General features: G+C 41.8%; 1 protein-coding gene across 1 annotated transcript in view; it reads right to left on the reverse strand.

The window, feature by feature from the left end:
* csmd2 (CUB and Sushi multiple domains 2) overlaps nucleotides 1-24198 on the reverse strand; it is a 217242-nt gene extending 193044 nt beyond the window's left edge. The window contains 3 exon segments of the mRNA XM_063899890.1: nucleotides 8149-8326; nucleotides 8329-8364; nucleotides 24030-24198. Coding sequence (XP_063755960.1) covers nucleotides 8149-8326; nucleotides 8329-8364; nucleotides 24030-24198 — 383 coding nt within the window.
* Nucleotides 24199-26210: the final 2012 nt, after the last annotated feature.

Raw genomic sequence — 26210 nt, forward strand, 5'->3', positions numbered from 1 at the left:
CATTATAAAGAATGGAGATAACAGCAGTAAGAGCCATTACCCCAAGGACTAAAACATTTAAGGTGCATTTCTCTGCACTGTTTTGCTAAACAGTCTCTAGGTTTTGCAAAGCAGTCTTAAAATAATGCCTATTTACCTAGCCATTTAAGTATTATTGACCTGCAGTAGTGTTTCGTTTCCTCTGAATTATCAACAAAGTGTGTAAAATTGGGCATGATGATTTCACATAGGGTTTTGCAAAACGGTTGTTTATGTGCAAATGTTCAGAGGCGCAGCAGGCATAATTTCCATCTGAGAAATGTTTGTTCACACAAATGATTGATTGCTTTCAAGGTAATCATCATCATTATTGAAAATGATACATTTGTAGTACAGCTTATCAATCCTAAATAGCTGGAAACAAAGAATGTCATGACAGTGAAACATGTATTTAAAGTCTGCTAGCTAGTCTGCTCTTCTTCCATAATGTGGATAGCTTACAAACTGCACTGCGCCCCTCATGAGTTGTACTGCGCCTTAGGTATTGCAATTGTAAAATCATGACTGCAGTGATTTGCATAGTGTGTTTCATGTAAATCAACACAATGAATTCCCTGTAATGAGAAAAGCATTATCACCTCCCCCAAACCTTTTGTTTTAAGTTGTTCTTTATCAGTTTCTATGATGAAATGCATGACTTTGTGTCACACTTGTCATATCATTTGTTTTTGCGCTGTATACAGAATGCAACAGATTACAACTCAAAGCATATCACTACAACATTGCAAATCAATTAGTGATCATTAGCTTTCCGAACACAGACTAATTAGTACATAATTACATCCAAAGTACAAAAGAAAAGCCTAACTTTAGCTGTATAAAGCTGCCACTACTTTAATTACATGACATGCAGATCACTTTCTGTTCAAAATAAGACATCTTTAACGCAATATATCTGCCCAAGTCTAGTTTTGGAAATATTTCACATGAGCATCTGCTGGCATAAAAAGTGCTTTCAATCTTCATTGTCTGCTGCTGTGCTTTACCCATTTACTTTCTCACAAAACAGTCCTTGGCAGACCAGACAACAGGACAAGACAATACTACTAAATGTTTTTCCAATTTCTTGCACAGCCCTACTGTGAGATCAATTAAGATAATTTAACGGAATAATGTTGGTTTTTTGCTGAAATGTATGCAGGACGCTCTGCATAGTTGTTGATTAACCTCGGTTTTTTTTGTGATTATGTTTTTCTTCCCTGAAGGGGAATAGACCTCCCAAAAAAACAATGCAAGACTAGTGCAAAGCCAATCACAGGAGGGCTAAAAATGTCACCATCTTTTCGAAAGGTGTTCAACACAATGAATCTTTCATGCGGGCAGGAAAACATGCCATTCCCCTGCTGGAGTGTATCCTGTTAAGAACATTGATAGGCCTGGGGATGGAGGGACGTCAATAAGCAATACACAATGAGTGATACACAGGACGTTGCATATAAATCCACAGCCATCTTGTTGATTATTTCTCTAATCTAGGGTTACAGGGCCTAATAATTCTGCCTCGCAGGTGAGCCCCTTCCATAAATCCTGACATCGTTTCACTTTTTTCCAGCATGAGATGATGAAAAACAAACTATCACTCTTCCCCCTGTTTTCAGCAGACTGTCGTTAAACCTATAGCGTTGATAAGTGGCAGTCTCCATTAACAGCCCAGACTCAAAGGAACCATAAATCCTACGTGTGTGTATGTGTATGAATTTGTCTACCTACACATGGGGTGTGTATTTACATACAATCAGCATATGTGTCGATGCTGTTGAATAAAATGCTCAAACCAAAAAATTTCGCCTTGAAGCCAAAAATTCCTCAAACACTCAGATTAGCATTTGTTGTTTTAACAGACAAAGAATAAATGTGTACGCAAACACAAACTGGATGTGAGTTCACCACAGTGTACCAGAGAGTCATTTCCTCAAGTGTGTGTTGTGAGAGATTGATGGCAGAGGCCGTCACTGACGAAGAATCACTGCCATGCCAAGTGTTCCGGCAGGATGGGCCGTTGTACGTCACCCGCTCCCACCCTCACGAACTGGACTCATTTACTAACAATGTACTCTCTCACACATATTGTATGAGGCATGGATAACACCGCACATGTTGCAGGAGGATGTTAAAAGCAGTTTTAATCCATTTACTGCTCTTTGGTCAAATAATATGAGGTAAGTGACTAGCATCAATCAACAGCAGTAGAAGAGAGCTAAAATAGAGACATTACAGCTGCTCTTAACACTGAAAAACAACCTCGTATCTTAATGTCCTCATGTGAAATCTTCACATTAAATTACCTAAATAGAGAACATAAAAAAAGTATAATAATACAAATGGATTTGTAAACAAAATATACTCACTGTTAACAGACTATATAACCAGGATTTAGTGCAACATGGATAGGGAGAAGCAACATCCCACCCTCATTCCATACTATAATAATATAGCAAACATACATAATCCCATAAACAACCGCTCTACCTCAGCCTCCATACCCACAAACTGCTTTATTTATCTCTAACATCTTTTATCAACCATGCTACCAAATAAAGTAAAGCAAAGAAACCACAATATGACCATTAGCATGATTTCCATTCATGTGTATGTTTTTGTTGCATACAGTTTCCAATCAGAGAGTCCTCCAACATTTGGGAGTATTCCTTCACAGTCTGCTTTCAACATCTCTTTTGCAGATGAGATACTTAAAACTTTTAACTCCAATCAGAGCCATGAAAGCTCGTACATAACATTTTCCCCGTCTCATGCATCTACTGTACAATCACTTGTGCTCTCGAGTGCTTGCCAACAAGCAGAAGTGTCTCTGAAGCTCTATGTGTCTGGGAAATTACAGATTTCCAGCCCACTGACGTTTATTCCGCGCTTAAAAGTGTGTCTTTGACAGAGTGTTTGTGAGTGTGGTGTTCATTTTATCTGTATTCCAATAAACCTTGATTTTGTTGACACTGAATCAGCTTGCTGGGACGGCTGCACACTTGCCTAAATCCCTCTTTGTGCGCGCACACACACACACACACACACACTATGACCCCCCCCACCTCACAGCACAGAGGGCTGACTGTAGTGTTAATGTCACTACCAGCATCATGCACCAATGCTCCTTATTTAGGTCCTATCGAGCCCACGGGCTGAAAATCTGTCCTTTCCACACCTCCCCCTTCCTCTCTCACTTCCTCCCCCTTCCTCTCTCACTTCCTCGCCCCTGCCAGAACGCCGGGCCTTAAATGCCCCCCCCCCACCCCGTTTCATCACTCTATCATTGAGAGGAAGGCATGTGGAGAGACATGCCTTCACACACCCCAATGGCTTTTTCCCTCTGCTGAAATGTACTCAGTGTTTCAAAAGCTGGCAGTTACAAGGTGAATGTAACAGTGGAAAGAATATAGCCTTTTACAGGTAAGAAGTGTATGCTCTTGTGCAGAGTGGCAGTGAGTGAGATAGTGAGAGGATCAGTGTCTCGCTTTAGGTCAAGTTGGCTTTTGCTTCAGCCATGGGAAGTCTGTGTGAGTTCTGTGCAGGTTGGGTGAGGACACCAGGGTTAGGAAAAAGTGCCATAAGAATCATGTTATGGGTGAAAACTACCAGATCAACTGCATCAATAACATGAATTCACTTTTCCTTACAGCACAAATCTTGAAAACAGATTTAAAGGGTTAATTTCAAGCATAATTTAGTGACCAATTTAAAAAAAGGTGCTACTTTTTCTAAGTTTGTACTCTTGGCATGTGGTGAAGCAGTTTAACCACTTTCGAAAATGTTCAATTCAACCAATGTATTCAAGGATACTCTATCACAGAGTTACTGTTAGTGTCAAATGCTGCATTACATTTATAAGCTGTGTGTAGAAACATTAAGCAATAACATGGCTGTTGTGAAAATGCTGATGTGGATATCAAGGCCCCTCATTTTTTTTTTAAAAGGTTGTGGTTTAGTGACTCAAGAAAGAACATCAACATGATTAGTTTACAAAACAGGCTTTGTTTGCCGTAGTATAATTCTACAGTAATTTAACAATTAAATGAAGGAGACAAAACTGTGAAAGGCCTTAATTAAAGCTTATACATTGTCAAGTCGAGTTGATTCAACACTCTATTCAAATGAAAAGACAAAGAGAAAAGATTGCCAGCAGATGTGTTCAAAGAATAGCTTGACTTTTTGGGAAATTGGATTATTCGCCAAGAGTTAGAGGAGGAGATCAAAATCAATCTTGTGTTCTAAAGTTATGTAAAATCTGGAGTCAGACGGTTTTAGTCCACTTTAAAGCATTCCTATTTTGCTTTTTTGGGGGGTTTTCCCTTTCCTGTAGTATGTTAAATACGTTTTTGTGCAAGCCAACGGTCTGGAAAGGCTAAAATGTAACACTCGCACTTCTATTAGCTTGCACTCCAACACATTTTTCGTTTTAGGGTAAGGGGAGGGACATATCTTAGCAGTTGACCATTCACAATGGCCCCGGTCAGCTTACTAATCGGAGCACACTGGGCTCTGATTTCAGACAGAGGATGAAAAGAGGTGCTGCAGCACAGGCAATATGAGAAAAATAAAGAGCTTTTTGAACATTGAAGCACGGAAACATGTCCCAGTAGAGACAAAAACTACAAATATGAAACCTGAAAAAAGGGGCATAATAGGGCCCCTTTAACGTGAGACCAAAAAAAGTTGAAAAAACCTAGTATGGCTCAAATGAATTTTCTTGTGGTGATTATTTCTTGGGGAACAAGAGTTAGGGTACACTGTGTCCCTTCAACGATATGGCACATATTTTATGATGATGAGCTCATTTTTACATAGATGTTCAAACTACTTCAGTCAGCAAAAAGGATTCCACCTTGAGGTTAGTTTGCCTGCAGTTTATCCTCTCTCTATGTGAAGTAACTGATAGCTTCCACAACACTTAACCACTTAATCACCACACCATCTCTGGAAATAGATGCCCGGCTCAATCTGCAGCACTTAAACACAGAAAGCAGCTAGAGCTTGCTATTTGGGACATGTGTCCAACACTTATCGGATACAACATGTATGTCCCTCTATTCAAACAATTGAACACTGTGTCAGATTCTCTCCTGAGGTGTCAGTCGGAATCGGCTGTTTAATGAAGTGCTGCAGCAACAGACTGACTCACATATGCATTTCCTAAGGAGTGACTGTGACTCATAAAGCAACTGCAGCAAGAGCACACACACTTAAATCACACACCAGGGTGAGGGAACTCAAACCCATACATAAATATATATAAATAGCTGAGATGATTTTGACAGCCAACATTATTCTGACTACAATTTGCTCTGACAGCAAGGAATAAATAAATGGATCGAAAAAACAAATCTGAAGAAAAGTGGCTGCTTTGAAGATGTAAATCACAGGTGATCATTCCAATGTGAAGAGAGGCAAAACATTTCCTTTGATCACTACTGGAGATTAAACGAAATATCTCGTGCAACACAACCTATAGCGCGGTATACATGAAAAGGCTGCTGAAACTCAGCCAACAGGGCGTGCAGGATGCAAAGAGGAGAACAGGGAGAAGAGATAAAACAGTTGTTTTAATAGGTGAAAAGGAGATGTGGAGAGATATCAGAGGAAGAGGAGCCAGAGAGATGGAAAGAAAATTCCTCCTGACGTAAGCGGGAGATGAGAGGAAAGGGAGGACGGAGTTGTCACACGTTCATCTTTTTGTGTGAGTGTAGGTGGGAGGTGTGAATGTAAATATACATGCATTCCCTGACATACTGCTGTTCACTGTGGAGGGCTTGCTTTCAGCCTTTCCTCTGTCTTTCCAAGCTCACTTATAAATAAAGCAAACATAAATGCCTCCTTTGAAAATAGAGGAATTCTGGTCAAATACAAACAAAGCAGAATCTAAAGGAGATCTATGCTCCCTACAAGCTCTTGAGCACCCCTGCTGTTTCTCCATCGCTCACTTTTTCAGTATTTTCCCTCATTTTCACCCCCTTAGTTCTTTTTCTCAAATTCATTTTCTTTACCCATACTTATTTTCATAGCGCTTAGACGGGGAGAGGGGAACGCATTCCCCCCCCCCGTCCCGCCGGAGCATCAATATACAACAGAGCCCAGAGGTCCAAACAGGAGAAAGGCTGAGCAGAGCAACACAAATCCATAATGGATTTTCTTCTCGCTTTCATTCGCTTTCTGCAGGGAGATGCAGTGGAGGCATACAGTGGCACAGAATGAGAGGCGCGGGGGGGAGGGGGGAGAAGAGGTGAGGTAAAGAGAGGTACTGACGGGGAGAGGCCCGACATGGACTCAAAACAGTGTTAATAACAAACGCCCTTAAGAATATTCCTCTCATCTGTCTCTAGAGGGTTTGCGAAACATATTAAGGCCAAGCTAGTCCCGGAAGGTGACAGAAAAAAAAGTGGCTTTGGTGTAGCTCCAAATGATCAGAGGGCACGAATTGTCATTAATTAAGCTTGAGTGCAAATGAAGCACTGCCAAGAGGTCTGACAGATATATGGCTGCAAGCAATAATATCCTTAAATATATAAATGCATCAGTGAACAGAAGCTCTGTGGCTCTATCTTGTATTTGCAGCTTTAAAAGGAGAAGTCTGCCACTGTAGATGGCAATTCAGCCTAACAATATTTAATTCTAAAATCCTGAATGTTTGAAAGTGCGTAAACTTAGTTAGTGTGAAATTCTGCCAACCAGAGATAAAACATTCTAGTTTCAATGTAAGTACAAGGGAGCTTTTTCGCAGAGGCTGCTACATCGACAGTTTGTTTGTTCAAATATTGTCTGCTTCAGCCTTCACACTCAAGTGAGCTTCATTTTACTTTGCTAGTAACTCTGAAGCACAAAATGTACCCAGAATCACAGTGATTAACCTTTGATGCTTCTATGCGTCATCAAAGGATCTGCTTTAACTGCCTCTGAATGCATCACTGATTAAAGTCCTGATTATACTCTTTTCAAGGTTCCAGTCCACTGTCTCCACCAACACCTTTACTTCCAAGTAACTCTATACAGGACATTTCCAGTTTACGACCTGCGTCTTAACTGAATGGTTTTGGCAATCTGTTTTATTGGCTCCGATCACATTTTACTCACTACATTAATTGATGAGAGCTGGGACAGCTGTGACATCACTAGAGCAAAAATGTATGGTACAGGGAGTGGTCAGATGGACAGGCAATTTTTAAAGTAGGGTTTACTCAGAGAAGCTATCTGTATAGATGTACCAAACATGAAGTGAAACTCAATATCACTAATAAGCCCAACTGTGATAAGTATAGCTCCAATTTAAACCTTTGCTTGCCAGGTGTTATAGATTGAACAATTGTATTTTCTCTTCCACCAACGTTTGGTAAAACCTCAGGGTTATATCGGCTTATGTTTTCTTGGTTTCTTTTTTACGGGAAAGATCAAACGGTTCCCAGCTCTCATTCCTCTACCCCCCTCTACCACTGTGCTGCCTGTAGGAAAAGCACACTGTGTGCATGTCGAACTTCCATGGACTTCTATCAGAGCTGCACCAGAAATCATGTTGTGGTATATTCAGGCTGAAGGGCGATACACTTTATCTATATCTTCATTATGTACAAGGTGGTTTACATTTTCAATTGAAAACCATATTTTTAAAACAGATATCACACCACTTGACACTATTTAACTTAGTTTGAGACATATTAGGAACATTTTGTATTAATATATTCAACTGTGTTATCATATAACGTTTAAAAATGTGTTATCCTGGAATAATATTGAGTTATAGAGCGTGATCATTTATTAAAAAATGTAATTTAGTTATTTCAATTGTTCAGTGACAATAATGAACATGCACAGTCCAACATTTTTGTCTAAGGAATGGCAATTTTGTATTGTTTGTGGATTATTTTGAGATATGATCAACAATAAGAATTAATTCCAAACTATGACTGGTAATCTCTCACTTTCTGTTTGTCACTTTAACAAACTGCATCCTTTACAGTAACTGCAATTTATGTCATGGAAAAATTTGAAATGTCACACTGTTGACTATAAACTTGTCAATCTATGTCCAATTAAGGTAAAGAAAGAAAAAGGAAAAGAGGCCTGATATAACACATACAATGCACATAAGAAGAGTTGAGGCGTCTTTACCGTGTTCGCAGGTTCCCCGGGCTCGGCGGCCCGTCATATACAGACAAGATGTCAAAGTCCTCCTCCAGAGCGAAGCCTTGAAACACCAGCTGTATCCGGTTGTGCTCCGCCGCTACGATAACCCATGTACAGTTGGCGTAGTTGGGATAACCGTACGGGTAGCCGGGGCTCTCTATCGTCCATTGGGACTGTGTAGTGTGTAACTGCAGTTCTGAGCTGTGAAGAGAAAACAAGAACACGGTTATTAAAAGAGTGTGTTAGCAGAGTGTAGACAGTATTTATAGAATAATAAACCGAAAAAAACCTCTACATCCAAGAAAGGAAATTACACAAATCCACACACACACACACACACACACACACACACTCTTAAATGAACACCCACAGTCAAACAGCACCAAACGTTGCAACATCCATTATCACCTACAGTGTGCAGCCTGAGCCATTAGTACAGCAGCGCTAAATGCTCACCCTGCACCACCTCCATCATCACACACTTGTTAACACACTGGCCCTTTCACCACACCAGTAATAGGTTCCCACCATAATACAGAGCATACATGGAGAGGAGAAGATGAGGAAAGGATACACACACACACAAACACAGACAACCTTTATCTTCCCCTTTTGCATTTATCCTCAACAGCCACTCCAACAGCCTTTAATCTTACATTTTTATTGTGCGTGTTGAGGTTTGCAGGCTGCATGTTTGTAGTTTGGGGGTGTGTGAGGGGTGTGTGTGTGTGTGTGTATTTTGAATCCCCAAGCTAAATGACTTGTCTTTGACTGATCTGAGCACAGCTGAGACTTTTAATCAACGTCAGAGATGTAGTTGTAATTAATCCCTAACGTTGCCTCATGTGTGATTGCACATATGGTGTGTAGCTCTGGTGTGTTTCTGTGTTGATCTGCTAATTAGTGTTTGTGAGTGTCGCCTCATAAATCATAACATTTGTCACATTAAGGTTGTGATGGTTGTTTCCTCCAATCAAAAACGCTCACTTTGAAAAAATAGTTTGACAATGCAGCTATATGTAAGCAGTCACCTGTCAGTCTCCCACTAACAGGAGACTAGAGATGAAAATGTATATTTGTTGGAACATTACACACTGTAAGTAGCCATATGTGTTGTAACCCTTATATGGTTCTGTATCCTTGGGGAAACAATTACGGGATTAATTAGGGAGTAATTACGAATGAATATGGGTCTAATATTGGTATTAAATGGGGTGTAACAGTGTAACAGGGGTATAATACCCGTGTACTAATGATGTAACATCGTTCTTATAATGGATAAATATTGGGGTAAGAAGGGTGTAATAATGTCGAAATAGACCTTTCATAGATGTGTATGTATGTGTAATATGGGTGTTATAACAGTTTAAACTTGGTGTAATGTAGAAAATAGCAATCAATACAATTTCCAGAATATGTATTTGTCAATGCCGATTTAAGGGTTAACTTTTGGATCAAAACGTTGAGAATAATTTTAACCTGACATGAGTTTTGGACACACCAAAGGAACCTGCGTGATTCCATATCCTTATATAAAGGACTAAGTTAAAATGTCACGTGAAAAACATGATATTTATACAATTAAAGTGTATTTTTTCTGTTTGCTTTAGGCACAAACGTGCATCATAATGCAGCCTTTTTAAAATGTAATTAGGAGAGTATAATTGGAGGACATCTGTTATCTGCATCACCCATATTATTCAATATCACGAGCACATGCAGAAGATAGATTTTTGTTTTGTTAATTCACATCCACACTAACAACTGTGTTAAAGTCTGGAATGAATCAATGCATTATAACCTGCTACGCTACCTGAGGGCATTGGAAACCAGGCATTAAAAAACAAGAATACTGAATGTAAACACGCAGCGGCTTCCAAACGTGTAGAAGTGAAGGCTGCTTTGTTAAATTCCTCCAGGGAGAATGTGCATCCCTTATTCCATGCTTGTGAAACATACAGATTCAGTGCTGCTTTGTATACTCTCTGATGGATATAAAATCCCAAAGCTGAGACTCTGTCCAAATGACTCTGAAACGCACGCACCTCATGCCTGAACACCAGCGGGGATTTACCGATAATAAGGAACCATGCATGAAAAAGAGACAAAAGGAAATAAAAAAAATTGGGCAATTTTCATTCCTCTCAGTCTAACTCTAAACCGAAATAAATAAAACATTTTTTAAAGTAAGTACAGAAGGGAAAAAGAGAATAAATTACCCCAAAAATAAGCACGGACATGGATAATCCCTTGTTAGCCAGACGAGAGAACGTCACATTTGTTTTCCAAGCAATAATCGAGCTTTAAGATTTAAGGGGCTATGTGCCACATCAGGGTGTTTATGAATTCTGAAATGCCACTGGAAAAACACGAGCTCACAGATGCACACAAACAAACAAAACCAATATTAGCTTTTGTTGCAGGCAGCACAGCAGAACATTATCACAATACTTGGAGAGATAGTGTCAGGAGGTAGAGATCCAGACTGTCTGCATGGCATCAGGAGCAACGGGATGATAATAGCATCTTCAGTCACAAAATATCCATCATTCCACTGTTGACTGCTAGGGGCCTTGCTCATCAAAAAACAGCAAGGGGCCGTCACTTTTCTGCACTTCATATGCGCTTGACCTCTTTCAAAAGATGCTAAAGTGTGTGCGCTGGAACCCTTAAATACACTTTGGTTATGTGTGTTATGTCGAGTTCAGCGCTTTGTTTGCTGCTGAGATGAATTCTTCGGAGAGAAAAAAAAATGTGGGAAGACGTGAATAAAGTACTGTAAAATTGGATTAACAGTAGGCTAACTAAATATGACCTATATAGTGTATAGAAGGCTGAAAATAACTGAGCATTATAGCGTAGTCTTCCTCTAGTCTTCTCTCAGTCCTCATCTTCAAGCAGTAACAAGAGAAAAAAAAGGATCAAAGCGAGAGCTATTTCCATCTGATTTTTCATTATTTCTTTTAAATAGGAAAGTGAGCAAACAGCCTCGCAATTACCATAGGTCAAGACTAATATCCAGGTGAAACCTCCATATCCATGATTCCAAACCTGATTTTCATATATACAGTATGGTCAATATTCCCCTCATCATCTTCTTCATAATGGCCTCAAACAAATGCCAATCAATGGCTCATACAGCGGGCGAATGCCAGAGTTGATGGGGGTCAGAGTGGACTGTTAACCTCTCCTGCATAGGCAATGACTTAAGGTGTGTGGGCTGGGATGGATTAAGACACAATAAAAGGGATGTAAAGGCCACTGAATTGTTATTAACCAGTTCCAGGATCGAGTGAAACTGGTTCTTGAGCCTCAACAGACACATTTGTCAGGGTAGATACTGTATGTTTAGTGTGTATTAGCCCTCCTCAGTATTAATATCTGAAATGGAACTACAAAAAGGACGACTAAAGAGGACGTTTTGCAACTGAATGAAAGCGCTTCACATGATCAGAGTGCACGGTTTGTTAGGTGACAGAAGACGCCGTGCCTACTGATATATGACAGGTGATCAACCAGGCAGGAAAGCGGCTCCTTGTTTTATGAGCACAATTAAGCGAACAAATCATGACAGAGGATAAGTCTACTGAGTGTGCCAGAACTCTGGTGAATTTCAAGTGAGCATCTGTGCCAAGTGACCGACTCTTGAATCGATAATGACGCACACAATCTGGTATAAAAGGCGAAAAGTGGGCTTTTAGAGAGCTTGCTGTTTTGTCTGCAGCCACAAAGATGTTATCAATGCTGAAAAATAGATGGTCAGAATTGAGTTGATAACAAAAACAGACACATTCATGCTCTTTTGTAGCAAACTAAGGACCGATTTATGACATCCTTAAGTTTGATTGTCACAATAACGTCGGAGATGTTTGCCAGGCGCTTTATCGCCACTGTGTGGTGATTGACAATCTCCATTGACTTTGCACATTCCTTACCATAAGATACTAGAGCAGTTAAGGTGAACCGAGGTACTCTAAGTCTACACTCTCTGTTCTTTAGAAACCCAGAGCCTTTGATTAAGTACATCCTTCACTTGAAGCTCGGTTGAATTATTTAAGCCTCGCCCAGGGTGCATTATGAAATTAGCTGCTGGGAGCTGTTGACCCACTGTGGAGCCCCCCAGTGTAAATCTGGAGGGGAGAGCCCATCCTGCAGCTGACCTCAACGACACACCATAAAGACCCCATAAAGAGACTGCTGGCCGTGCGGTTTTAGCACGGTGGACCCCCGGCAAAGTGGAAGGTCATGTTTTCTCAAGTTGTTCAGGTGAACCATTAAGAATATGGGGTAGTAAAAGCAATATGCTGCTTCAGCTGTTAGGCATATTGCTAACTTGTTCAAGTGGTTGGCGTATTTCATCCCTCTGCGTATGGGAATGATTTTCATTGGCTCGCATTGGAGCGTTAACTATGCTTGATATCCGTGGATGTTCAACAGATATGGTGTCCAGTGCTTAGCCCACTGTGCCACTGGCAGCATCCGTTTGGCACCGACCATCTCCGGTGTGCATCCCGCCAAATATACAAGGAGAGGTATGACCTTGCTGGGGCAGCACTCTAGTGTCTGTGTGTGTGTGTGTGTGTGTGTGTGTGTGTGTGTGTGTGTGTGTGTGTGTGTGTGTGTGTGTGTGTGGGGAGAAGCTATTGTTTGCTTTGCCAGGGCAGTTGTTTTGTAGCGGGCATACAGAGCTGCAGCGGTGTGCTGTGACACTTTGATGAATCGATGGTCACTGTGCTGTACTCCGGCGGGACAGCAACCTCTCATAGCGGAGGAAGTAGACATGGAGAGACAGGAGGAGAGCGAAAGAATGAGGGCGACGGGGGCAAACAGTACGGGTATAGACTGACTGACTGACTGACTGCATGTATGGACATATGGAGGAAATAGATTTGGAAGACGTGACGTGAGGAATAAAAGAGGCAAAGGTGAGATGAGGGACAAACGAGGCAGAGGAGAAAATAGCAGCACAGAGGCAATGAGAGGGAAGAATGAAAGTGCGGAAGGAGGAATATGTCAGAAGGTTAACGAGAGGAAGAGAAGCCAATAGGAAAGATATAACAGGGAGTTATTTTGTACCTATTTTCTGCATCTTGTTGCCCTATGTGCCCGCAGCCAGTGTGACATTCACTGTAAGATAATGTGCACTGTTAGCGAATCCTAGAGGTTTATTCAGAGGGATGCTTTAGTAGAGTTTGTGTGGGTGTACTTCGTTTATGTGAGAATAAAACGAGTCAACCATGTCTGCGTATCGAGGTCAGTTGTCTCCACATGTATGTGTAATTCCTATAACATGGGTTGGTATAGTGTCACATAACAGCATGTAACTCTTCCACTGAGATGCAATTACACTGGCTTCAGTTCCTCTCAATGGGAGGAAATGTCATCTTGGCAAACCAACATCACATTCATATAATCCCATAAACACACAAACAATACTTCAAATTTGCTTTCTGGACTCCCATCGGTTTTTTTCGCCTCTGACTGGTCTCATCATGTATGATTCAAGTTTGCCTTTGGACGTCTGGACAAGATGCGGAAACCATCGTGTTCTTACAGTCAATAATAGAAGTGTGTTACGTCTTATGTGCTGCATAATGACCTGAAGAGAATACAACCTGTTAACAGTTTGACAAAGGAACTATTTAATCTTTAGCAAGGCACAGTGACATTGTCAACAGATGTTAGACTGCAGCTTGGATACACAAAAACACATTTAAATCAATGGAACAGGAAATGACTGTGAAATTGTGCCTGCAAAGTATTTTTGGGAGACCTCAGTCACATTACCACACTACCCTTATCAAATAGCTAATACAGGGTTCTGCTCTTTCCTCATCCTCAGGAGAAACCATAACGCCTCCACACATGTGGTGTATCAGGGTCAATAGCATAGCATCAGATAAAATACTGAATATTTATCAACCAAATAAGTGCGTCCCCTAAGGTTCATCGAATAACAAAGCTATCAACTATTGCATACATCTACCGTATGAATAAACTTTAAACAACAAAATGTTTGTGTGTGTGTGCGTGTGTACCAGTAACTGCCTCCCGGTGGGAAGATAATCCCTTCCGCCCCATAGATCCTTTCAGCACCACTATTTGTCTCGACGTGTCAGCGCATATGCACGCCTTGACCGCACCATATCCGTATTAACCTCTAGATGGCCGCCATTAAAATGGAAATGGATGAGCTCAGCGATCTCGCTCGCCTCCATACTTTAGGCTAATGACCGGGCCAAGAAGACACAGTCTGCCATTTCAGACAAGCCAAATGCAGTGGAAGGCACTAGTGATAGGCTTGCTTCCACTTAGCCCACTGGGCTGAACAGTAAATGCTGTTTCTTTAAAAGGGCAGAACAATGGAGCTTGCATTTCAATAATGGTGCACAGTCGACACTAGGAATGTCTTCCTCCTGCATTAATCTGTGAATAAAAATAATGCTCTGTATAAACTCTATCAGCAGAAGCTCAGTTTGTAGAGAGTTGTTTTGGGAACCGAAGGGCCTTACTGCATGGAGATTCCTACTGCTTCTATTACTACCATGGGTAGAGAACGGACACTCAAGCAAACACATATAGGAATGCATTTTTGCAATATCTCCCACTCTGGAATGCCTTTCAGGGGTTTCTTAACTCTTGTGGCAACACACAAAATATATATATATATATATATGTCACACTGCGGTAAGTTTTGAAGGTCTTCGGTTTGAAGACACAACAAGTTTGTCCGTCAGGTTCAACGAGGGTAACAGTGTTTGCCAGCAGGCCAATTTGAGCCAACCCCAGTTTGACTTTTATTGGCGCTGTAGCTTCCTCTTGGATGCATACTTATGATCTGATTTGGCACATAATTGCTTTGTTTTATAGAGGATGGCGCCCGGAAACTTACTGAAGAGCAACCTTTAAAGTAAAGAGAAAATTGACCGACCCCGCCTCAGACTTTTCTAAGACTCATAAGGATTATTATTTGTATATGCTTTGAAACATATATTCACAACCAAAAACACATCGTCACAGCAACATTGCCGTACGGAGAAATGCGTTGGTTGAGGAAATAAACAACCCCCATGATAACAAGGAGATTCACGTATGCAGAAATATACATTTGCATGAGAGCATGCACACATTTTTTGACCGTTATTAGGGCCGGCAAAAAAAGAGGCACAATGGAGCATGTGTTCTCTCAGACAGGGAGGAAGAAAAGGGGAGAGTCAGGCAGTTCCTTCCAGCTGGGCCATATTTAACCAGCGGTATCACCATGCCAGCCTAAAAGACCTTGTCACACACCCTAGAAAAAGACACCAATACACTCAGACACAATTTTAACCAATCCCTAAAACCAAACAAGTATTATCCCTTTTAAATAAATATCCAACAGCTTTTGCTAGTGTTTTATTCATCGTGTGTTTTACATGCTCAACAGTTAATAGCCCCATGGTATGTTCGAGTTGCTGTGAACAACACAGCTCCTCAGCAACCAACGCACCAAGGCTTCAAGCTAATCAATAAGAAATAGCCCATTGAGAGTCAAAGGCACGCTACGGTTGATGTTCTTCCCTTTCAGACAGACCCCTGCCTTTGTAGGGGAGTTTATTCAGCACTGATACAAATGGGCCTCCCACACAAAACACAGTGAGGCTGCGGGAGAAACGTACATGTGTGTTTCTCTGTGTGTTTTTATGTTTGGATTTGTAATGAAGCTAGTGCATTTAGTACAAAGCCATGCTTCTTTCTCTGTCCTGGCTTCACCTCACCTGGAAAAACTCAGGTTAGTGTAAGGTTGGACTCATCGAGGAGCATGCCACTCGAAGGTTTTTATTTTTCGATGATTTTAAGCTATTTTTTTCTGCTGCATGTGCTAAGATGTACCGAGTAGGCGGATATGCCACAAAGCTCATTAATTGCCATTGCTTTCTATGTTCTTAAAATAACCTTCTTGTGTGTTTGTGTTTTAAGCTGGTTGTCACCAGGATTACATGTTGCTGCTTTTATTCGAAGTTCGATAGATCAAGTCAAGTTTATAATGCTTTTCATCCTTTTTGTGTTGATGGTAGATCGTATGGGATGCCTGCTAAATGAGTGTGGCCTCGTGCAGTGATGCCCAATAATAAGAAGGGTCTGCAAGCCCAATGCAATGAGGTTGATCTGTGTCCCAGAAACATATTTACATATAAATATACATGTATTTTAGTTGTTAACCAGTTCAGAGAGTTGCATTTGCTCTCTCTCACAGAAGCTGGATGTTGTTTCCATGACAACAAGAAAACAGGAGAAGTAAGAAGACCGATCATTTTCCTCTATTATTCATTATTTCTTGAGTCCGCCTTAACAGCTAATCTCACGCTTACACACACCCACACCGGCATGCACACACATTACACCTAATTGTTAACAAACACACACTCACACATGCCTCAAATCACTTTCAATTTTCACTTCCATTCTCCACAGTAGTGATTTGAAGAAGCACAATTGCGCGTGACACTAATGTGTGAAACAGTGAAGGTCAATTATCACCTCATTCTCATTCTGCTCACATCTGACAGCCGGGCTCTTTGAGTTACATCAAACTGAACCAATGCTGTATAGCCAAAGTTAATTACATGGCGGCTAGTATTTGCACTTGAAATCGCAGCAGAAATCTGAGAAAATTACACTTTCTGGACCCCGCGATCAATAGCATCAACAGAGGGTGGGGTAATGCAATCATGGATGTATTAAATGTATGAGATCATCCCAGACAACCGTGTTGAAGGCTGTTAGTGAGTGCGTATTCATGAACATTGGATCCCCTCTGAGCAGTGTATATTAAATAAACCCAGAGTGGAACAGTGATCCTCAGGTCAGGTCATGACCGTCCCAGCAGGACTATTCCATCTATCACGAGCGGCAGCTGATCCATCAGCCGCACTTCAACTCACACTTTAGCCTTTCAACTCGGAGCCTAACTGCCCCCCAGGAAGGCTCAAGTGTCAACTGCAGAGCACAGAAATAATTTATGGGCTGCATGGATCACAATCAAATGGATGGGAATTTTTTTCTCAGCATATTGCATTTCCACACTGGCGACCATTATTAGAGAGGGAATTGATGCATTGGCAATTTGTGTGTAAATTAAATCAAAGGTATTAACACTGAGGAAAAAAATTTGCAACCACGTCTACAAATGCAAAATTAAATGTTTTCCACTAATGTATTTCTTCACAAGGTGGAATAAAATGTGCACAAAATGTCAGTCTCTGAGGTTAGTCTCTCTGTTTCTGAATATCATTGAAAGTACAACACTAATAAAAGATTAGATGGCTCCAATTTGAGAAGCAAGTCAACAGATTGCTAACATGAACACAGTATGTTTGGGTTTCCAAACTTCTAAAATGACATTGCATTGAAGGATCATTCTGTCCATTTATTTTGCGTGTGGTCAGGAAATTATGTTTGTTTGAGGCGGCGAAATGCATAACTAGCAACCATATCAACATCAAGGCTGTTTATCCCGTTTCCAGTCTTTATGGTTAAGCAAGCTCTCCTCTAGCTGTAGCCTGATATTAACCACCAGATATGAAAGTTCTGTTAATCCTGTCAGGAAGGCAAGAAACCACATTATGTATATTTCCCAAATTGTCAAAAGGTGGCTTTAAAAGTTTTACATATACGAATTCAGAGCAAAAGTAAAGAGCAACATAATAGCTTCTTCTTGTTTCAATAAAACAGACTTCCTGCTTTTGTGAATATGTAGGCATCAGGACTGCCACTTTCATAAAATGTAATTTAATAAAAACTCTCTTCTTAATTTGGGCTGTTACAGTGCAAGAAATGATGCTTAAGATTATAAAATGGTTGCGTATAAGTATGGAAAAGCAGGCCACACACACACACACACACACACACACACACACACACACACACCCTCTTTCCGAGAAAAAGTCCACTGACAGATTTCCTATACATTGAACAGAGAGCTGTACAGGAAAAGAAAAAAGACAAGGACAAGATACCTCCTGCCCGGCATCTAATCTTCAATCTCTGGGATCACTGATATCTGATAAGAACATTGTAAATCAGGAAGCTAGAGAAACCCCTGCCTGAGCTCCGTGTCTGTACAAGACATCTACATCTGTCTATCACATTGTGGGGGTTTAGAGTAGCCGGAGCAAATTCCCATGTCTGATAATAACAGGAAGAGGAGCCTCTGAATCAAGATTGAGACTTCTCCGACATACCTTTTCTCCCACACATAGCTCAGGGAATTGTAAAAAGAAAAATATTGAATCTATTTGGATTTTTTTCACCTGTAGTGAAATATTTTCTGAGCATGTATGTTCTCTTCCTGATGCGTCTTGGCTTGCAGCACTGTACATATTTACATATGGGAGCAGCTGCTGAAACCAAGCCTTTGTACTGTCTTCTACTGGGAAAATAAAAACTACTCTCTCAAGAATCATACCCTACATCTCCTTGAGCAAGGCACTTTGCCATAACTCCTCCATCAACCCCCATTGCCTTAATGGAACCGAGCTGCTAAAATGTGAACAGAACAGCCCACGGGAGTGTTTTGTGAATGTGAAGCATAGGCACTGCCAGAAAACAGCTAGATTTATATTCCCTGGATAAGTAAAGCAGCCAAAATATACATTTATTAATTTAACGCCACAGTCTGGGACATGCTGAAAGTGATATTTGAAGGTAACAAGTGTTTGTTTTCCAGCGGGTTTCGCTTTGTTTGTGTCAAATTTGAACTATTGACTGTGCAACCAGAGCCACCAGATGAATAAATGTCTCGGTTTGAATGTGTATGCATCATATTTGAATATTTAATCAAACTATTTCCAAATGGCAATACCATCAAGCTTGATAGTATAATAGATGATAGAGGCAATTAAATTGTATTGAAAATGAATTGGATGTTCCTCATCATCTCATTAAGTGCCACTTTAATCAAGAAATTCGGCAAACGCCCATCTGGCTATGAGCTCATAAGGTGTAATGGTCCGGTTTGTGTTGGGAGTGTGTGTGTGTGTGTGTGTGTGTGTGTGTGTGTGTGTGTGTGTGTGTGTGTGTGTGTGTGTGTGTGTGTGTGTGTGTGTGTGTGTATGTGTGTATGTGTTTATGTGCGTATGTGTGTGTTAGGCTGCTAGAATGCATTTCAGATTTTATTTTTGGGGGGAGTCTGCATGAATTTGTGACGGAGTGTGAGTGAGTCACTGTGTGGCTGTGATTGGTGTGACAAAGCACAGTGACAGAGCTCTGGCCATCTGGAGAGACATGTAAGTGTGACTCACCAGAGAGCATGATAAAGAGAAAGAAAGAGGCCAGGAGAGAAGGTATGAGGGGGAGACAGAGAGAGGGGAGGATAACACATCAGCCGCCAGGGGAAATAAGGATGCTGATGATGATGGAGAAATATCAGGTAAAAGCTGCGTAAGTGCTGCACAAATGGACACACACACCTCCCGTCTATCAATGGCCCCTTTTTTTGAGCTAATGACCTGCTTGTCAACACTTTAGTCTAATCATTGTAGAGTGAATGGGGGGTGGCGGATCAAACACACACATGAGCTTACTTACACGCTGTTAGTTATTGAAATAGGAGCCTGCTTGATGCCTGATGAGAAAATTAGAGTTTTAAATAGATAATTCACTGAAGAAAGGAGATCACCCAGCAATCATAAGGCGCAGAAACATAGGGCTCGGATTATCGCTCAGCTGGTGTAAGCTTATCACCCCTCTACTCCAACACTCTTCTCCTCTCTCTGCCTCTCGTTTCCTCTCACAGTGGATTCAGTCACGCTGTTTATCCCTCCCTATGCCACCTCTTCATGATTTCCATCTTTATCTTGACCAATTCACTCCCTACTTCCCACTTCAAAGAATGTTTTATCCTCTTTAGCTCAAGCAGGAAACCTGGCAATTCACTTAATACTCATTTGCATTCTCAGACATTTCTCAGTTTTGAGTAAATAGATACTGTCATCTGTTCTTCAGCTCTCATTCCTTCCTTTATTGCTCAACAGTGAATGTAGAGAGCAGATGGGAGGCAACAGAGCGTACAGGTAGTGGGGAATTGAGGTTGACGGTAGTAAGCAGACAGGTGGGAGATGAATGAGAAACAAAGGCAACTGAGATGCCCAAATATTCATGATGAAAACACATATGGAAAGAGATATTGGGTTTGCAAGGAGTCAATACAAAATGTCCAGCCCTGTGAATGGGAAGAGTGTTCACAAGGACCCTGAACCAACTCTAGTTTAGTTTCCACACATCTTGGAGTTCCACACACCGTGTGTCCACCAAGGCGTTTAAACACTGGTGTTATTCTGAAAGCGCCCAACGCCGGCGTTCTTTTCAGCTCGCCGACCTCAAAAAAACGCCCGCGGGCATTTTTACTGCTCAGCGCCCGTCAACTGCCAGCGTTTTTTTAACGTCGCGCTCCCATTGAAAAAAAAACACCGGCCCAGGGAAAAACGCCTTGGTGGTCGCACGGCCTTAGCCAACAAGTATCAAATAGGCAACACAGGGCCTCTCTGGTTGTTACCAAACACCAAGGCAACCTGTTTCTGATGCAACATGGGGCTTGGGATCAACATGAATATGCAGGATGCCGAGTATTTCCCTGCAAATATGAGGAATTTAACTGTGATAAACTGCATGGTAAGGGTTGAACTGAAGATAACAAAGCAATCTGCCAACTCTTTTTCATAGTTGCAGATACAATGTAAGTATCAGGTTTAAATGCCCACATCAATATACTGAATTTAACAAATTGCTGGTTTAGTCCAACCAAGATATTTAATCTAGTAAATCACAAATCAAATATAAACAGTACATCTGCAGATTTGACAAGCTTGAACTAGGTCATGTTTGGCATGTTTGACTCCATCAACAGGGCTAGCACTAATTACAATGTCAATGAGATAATCTATGACCTAGACAGCGATTTCTCTCGATACCTCAAAAACTCGAGCAGCAAAACCGTGTCATATGATCTTGATTTTGATCATAATTTTGATTGATAATTGAGGGATAAAAGCCATGAAAACATTGGAGAAAATCCTATGTATAGAGCCAGCTAGCCCCACACTGAGGAGCAGCTGGTTCTGAGGCTGTTGGCTGGAAGAGCTGACCATGGTGCTGAAGAGAACTTCAGCTGAGCCCAAACTCGGCTGTCCATGGTGCTCAAATCATCGCTCCACAGTGAGTTGTTGGTGGAAGTCCTCCACTAAATAACTGGTCATTTTTTTTGATGGCACATGACCAATCCTGTAGGCTAAAGAGTAAACATAATATATTCTACGCCCATGTCTCATTAAGTAGATTAAAATTGTATTAGTTAGGGGTGAGTTGCCTTTTGTATGTACCTGAAGGTCTTAAAAATTGAAATATTTCAAGTTTGTCATCTTAATTTTTTTGTCTCACTGCGTTTACACCTGAAAACCCCCCACCCTCTCTCTTCAGGTGGAGTTTTCATGACGGTGCGAATACAACCATATGTCATGAAGTGAAAAAGATAAAAAGGAAAGGGGCAGTCATCATAACATTACTGCAAGTTGCATCATGAGTACAACGCGGTGCCTTTGAATAGAGGAGAGCTCGTGGAAGACAGGAGAGGACAACGAAGCGGGATTTTGCGCATAAATGGACACGCTGAGCGACTGTCTCATGCGCCGCTGACGGATGATCTAATGCTGGTGGAGCTGGCATGGAGAGCCAGTTCATGCACCAGATAGGCAAGACACGTCATCCTCAATCTGCCTCCTTCATCCTCCTCTCCTCTCTCACCCATCCTCCCCTCATGTGCGATTAGTTGAATGGACGTTGATTACCGTTTATTGAGCGACGGGTCCACTGGGACAGTTGGTTTAAATCCCATAGAGACACTGCGCTCTTCAATATCTCTGTTTAAAAAAAAAACCTTTCGCACATCTCTATCTCTAGGGCCCTTGGGAATGATAACTGGGTTAACAGGAAACGTGCGTAAAGTGAGTTGACAAATTAAGTATTAAAGCATTATTATCTAAGCCGTCAAACACAGCCTGGAAATGAGCAGCCTTTCCATTTGGCCAGCGTGTATATGTTGGACCCTTTTGGTCATAAATTGACAAGGCCTGCCTCGGTTTGATTTAGTACGTGGGTAGAAAAATGCCACGAACCCCGGGTCCTCTCCTCCCTCCCCACTGCTCCACTCCTCCTCTCAGCATAGCGTGAGGCTCTGGTGCCGCTCAATGGGAGAATGGGGCTATTGCTGGTGGCTGCAGCTGCATCGAGGGACGCGCCAGACCACCTCAACGCAGGCGTGTGGTATTCAAACATATTTATTGAAACCGTTTAAAGTAAATGTTGTTACAGAAGGTAAGATAGATGGTCCAGCCTTTCCCATTCTTTGTAAATATGTGCAATAAGTTAGAGTCGCTTTACTGGCTCCAGGAGTAGACTCAAACGGCTAGCGAGTGGGCAATAAAAAAAGCTCCCCGGACGCGAATAAAACAAGTACCCTCCTACGAATATAGCCGCAATGAGATTTACTCCACATGAAAGTCGAGGGAGATTTGTCAGTATCATTGGGCACTCAGCTGTATGTGCGATAAACCCACAGCTCACCAGAAACCATCTGGGTGGCTGATAACACGAGTTTGGTCACAAGCGGGTGACAAGTGGGAGATATTTGGTGGGAGACATGAGGGATGACGATTCTGTAAAATAGTAGCCTAATTATCAAGCTCAAAGCACACATGCAGCATGAGACCTGCTGTGCTTCGGTTATGTTGAAAATGTGCCAAGTTTCATGTACTGACCAACCAAAAGGTATGAGTGGGCGAACACGGAGCCATGACTCACTGTCAAATTCATATTGTGGCCGTGGCAGTATTCTTGGCTTTTGCTAAAAATAGTGCCCATTCTGTGGTGTGGAGCCAAGACAGTGATAAAACGGTTGGATTTCTGTGCCAAAGGACCTGCTCTGGGATGGCCAAAATAATTGCGGCTCCAAATGTATGGGCTCTAAATAATGCCACCGGGCTAGTGTTATTAATTACCACGGGGAAAAAAGGAATACAATATCCATGGATCAGTAGTTGAGCCTCTCCTTTCAGAAACACATTATGTTTCGAAGACGTGAAAGTAAATTAATAGTAATGATAATCTGTTGAATGCCCAGCTCCGGTTGCAAGATTTCCATTTGCAATTAATCAAGTGCAGAAAACCCAGTCAGTTAATTAGGCCTCCCCCATCACACACACGCGCACACATACACAGTCACACACATAGAAAGACAGAAAGGGATCAAACTACACAAGAAATGTTTTTAAAAAAAATCATTTTCAAAAAGTGGGAAACCGAAAGGGGCTGGGAAACTGAGAGAACAACCAGGAAGAAGAACAACACACACACGAACGAAGACACACCACACTACAGGACTCTGAACAGCATAATAATCAGCAGCCTGCTTGACCACATCAACTGATTTCCTCATGCCAGCCCAACGTTCATCTGTACTGTACCATTACACAACCTCACTTATAGGAAGCAGCAATCACACATGATGCTTATCACTAAAGCTCATCCAATCTGTTATTTCCCTAAATCAGTCCTGTATTGAAACACATCAACAGAGTCAGAGGATCAGTAGCAATTCCAGAGGATCCACTGTCACCAAAATAGCTCCCCAACCATGCAGCTCTCCTCTATTAATAACTTTGGGCTATAGAACAGCGACATCAAAGCAAGGTTGGTCCTAAATGCGCCTTTTGGATGAGTGCGTGTGTGTGTTGCTGATTTGCATTCAATCGGGGGATCGTGGAGGGTGGGCGGAGGAGTGGGGTAAGCCTGCTGCATGTCGCATGTGTTCAACGGTACAGATGGGGACTTACCCTTTACCGAGGCGGCCAGTAGCCCCATATATAAGAACAGCACCCGGCTCCAATGGTGCGCCTGCACTCCCGTCTTCATTAGAGCAAAAATCCGTATTCCTTCCCTTTTCCTGCATGCGCATTCCGGTCTCCTCACAAGTCCCGGTGCTCCGTCCCGTTTTGTAGTCATGGCAGGGGCTGTTTCTCGGGTCTGGCACGCACGATAGTTCTCAGATGGTCAAAAAGAGAAGATTCACTCGGTGTCGGCGCTGAGAAAAATCCCAATGCATGGAGGAGGCTCGGATCTCGCAGCTGGACTGAACCATGTCATGCGGGGACCGAGGGGTTCAGAGTCTCTGTCTGAGAAGATAGATTTCACACCTAAAGGGAGAGAAAAGGAGAGAAGGCAAACCAAGGGGGAGACGTGATTCAAGTGGTCACTGATCTACCCAACACGCGTAAAAAAAAGATCCTGAAAATCCCACGTCCGCTCCACATATGAAATTACCAAGCACAGGTAAAAAAAAAAAAAAAGCCGGAGATCCCTCCTTCAGTTTTCCCCGCAGTACTTATGTGTCCTTCTCTTTATCTTATCTTCATTTAACAACATTTGCGGGGCCAATAATCCACGTTTAAACTCGTCATTAGACCGAGATTCAAATTAACGAAACGACGAATGAAGGAGAGCCACAGAGGGTATCCGGATCCAAGAGAAAATCGCTTCGTTTTAGAAGTTCTCCAACGGTGTAGTGTAGTCAGTGATCTAACTGTAGAGGAATATGCAGTATGTATGTATTCCCAGTACCGCGGCGCTTGGCCAGAGCGTCGTCTCAGGTCTGTGCAACGCCAAGAATCAGACTGCAGACCTGCTCCCTCTCTGCGCGCCTCTCTCTCTCTCTCCCCCTCGTTCTCACCCTCCCTTTCTCTCTCCATCTCACCCTCCCTCTCTCTCCCCCTCTCAGTACCATCTACAGTTTTTTATTCCCACGTTTTCAAAAGCATTTTGAGCTCCAACTTGCTCTATTTATTATAAAATAAACTCAATAAGTGACTGGAAAGGTTAAAAAAAACCTGACTTTTTAATCCATATACTATATTAGATAGGCCTACATGTTCCTCAATTATAAAAACAAACATCCAATTTAAAATAAAGATAAACATAATAATAAATTACGTATTCAATCCAAAGTGTTCCAATTTGTTTTGGTAAGATTTAGGGGTCCAAAACGAGGCCATTGTATCCATCCATTAGAAACAATCATGGGATTGCCCGGCAGTTTAACATGGATGTCCACTTCCTGCTCACTAAACGTGAAATTGATGCTTAACAGGCTGGAACCCTCGACAGTAAATTTGAATGTAATTTCCATTTCTTTTGCATATGACCGGTATAATTAGTTTTCCGCAATGCACCGTGTGTGGAAACAGTCGGGATAATGAAATGCGCGATGGCCTTCAACCCTACATACATGTATAAGATGGAGTCATAAACAGTCATCCACACATTAAATTAAACTTTGCCAACAATGGGGTGTTCATGGTCCCCCTTCGACAGGTTGTTCTGCGACAGAGATTCAATTTCTGGATACACTCGTGTGTTACTGAATGATTTACGATGGTAAACAATACGAGGGGCCCATAGGTAAGGTGTGCAGCATTATTGCCTAGAATAAATATTCTTTGAATCACTAAAATAGGATCATTGTTAGATATCATATACTACTAAAACCCTATAGGAGGAGATTTCTTTGTAGATAAAGGACAGATTATTCTAAAATTCTAAGCAGTTGCTATGACAGCATGAAAAGATCGCATCAGATAATGTTTCTTTTCAAAAAGATGGTTCAAAACAAACAATTGGACGCTGGAAGAAGACTGTATTCGGGCAACAGAGAGAAAGAGATGCTATCACATGATCCTAGCATGTTCGCGAGGGCACTTGGACCTTTTCCTCGCTCCACCTGGATTCACCCCCACGTGCCGCATGACAACTTTGATCGTGTCTGCAAAAACATCTGGAAAAGAGCAAAGGAGGTGAACGAGGTGCTTGACGTAGGTCAAAGTTCACCCAAGATACAGCCGGATAAAGACTGCACAGCTCCAGACAACACACCGAGTCACTGGTAAGGCTTAACTCGCCACACACAGCCTGGGAGTAAAGGGAAAGCCCATTATGAAGCAAGACACACACAAATCAAAACA

This window comes from Eleginops maclovinus, chromosome 13 (genome assembly GCF_036324505.1).
Source record: "Eleginops maclovinus isolate JMC-PN-2008 ecotype Puerto Natales chromosome 13, JC_Emac_rtc_rv5, whole genome shotgun sequence".
NCBI classification, from domain to species: Eukaryota; Metazoa; Chordata; class Actinopteri; order Perciformes; family Eleginopidae; genus Eleginops; species Eleginops maclovinus.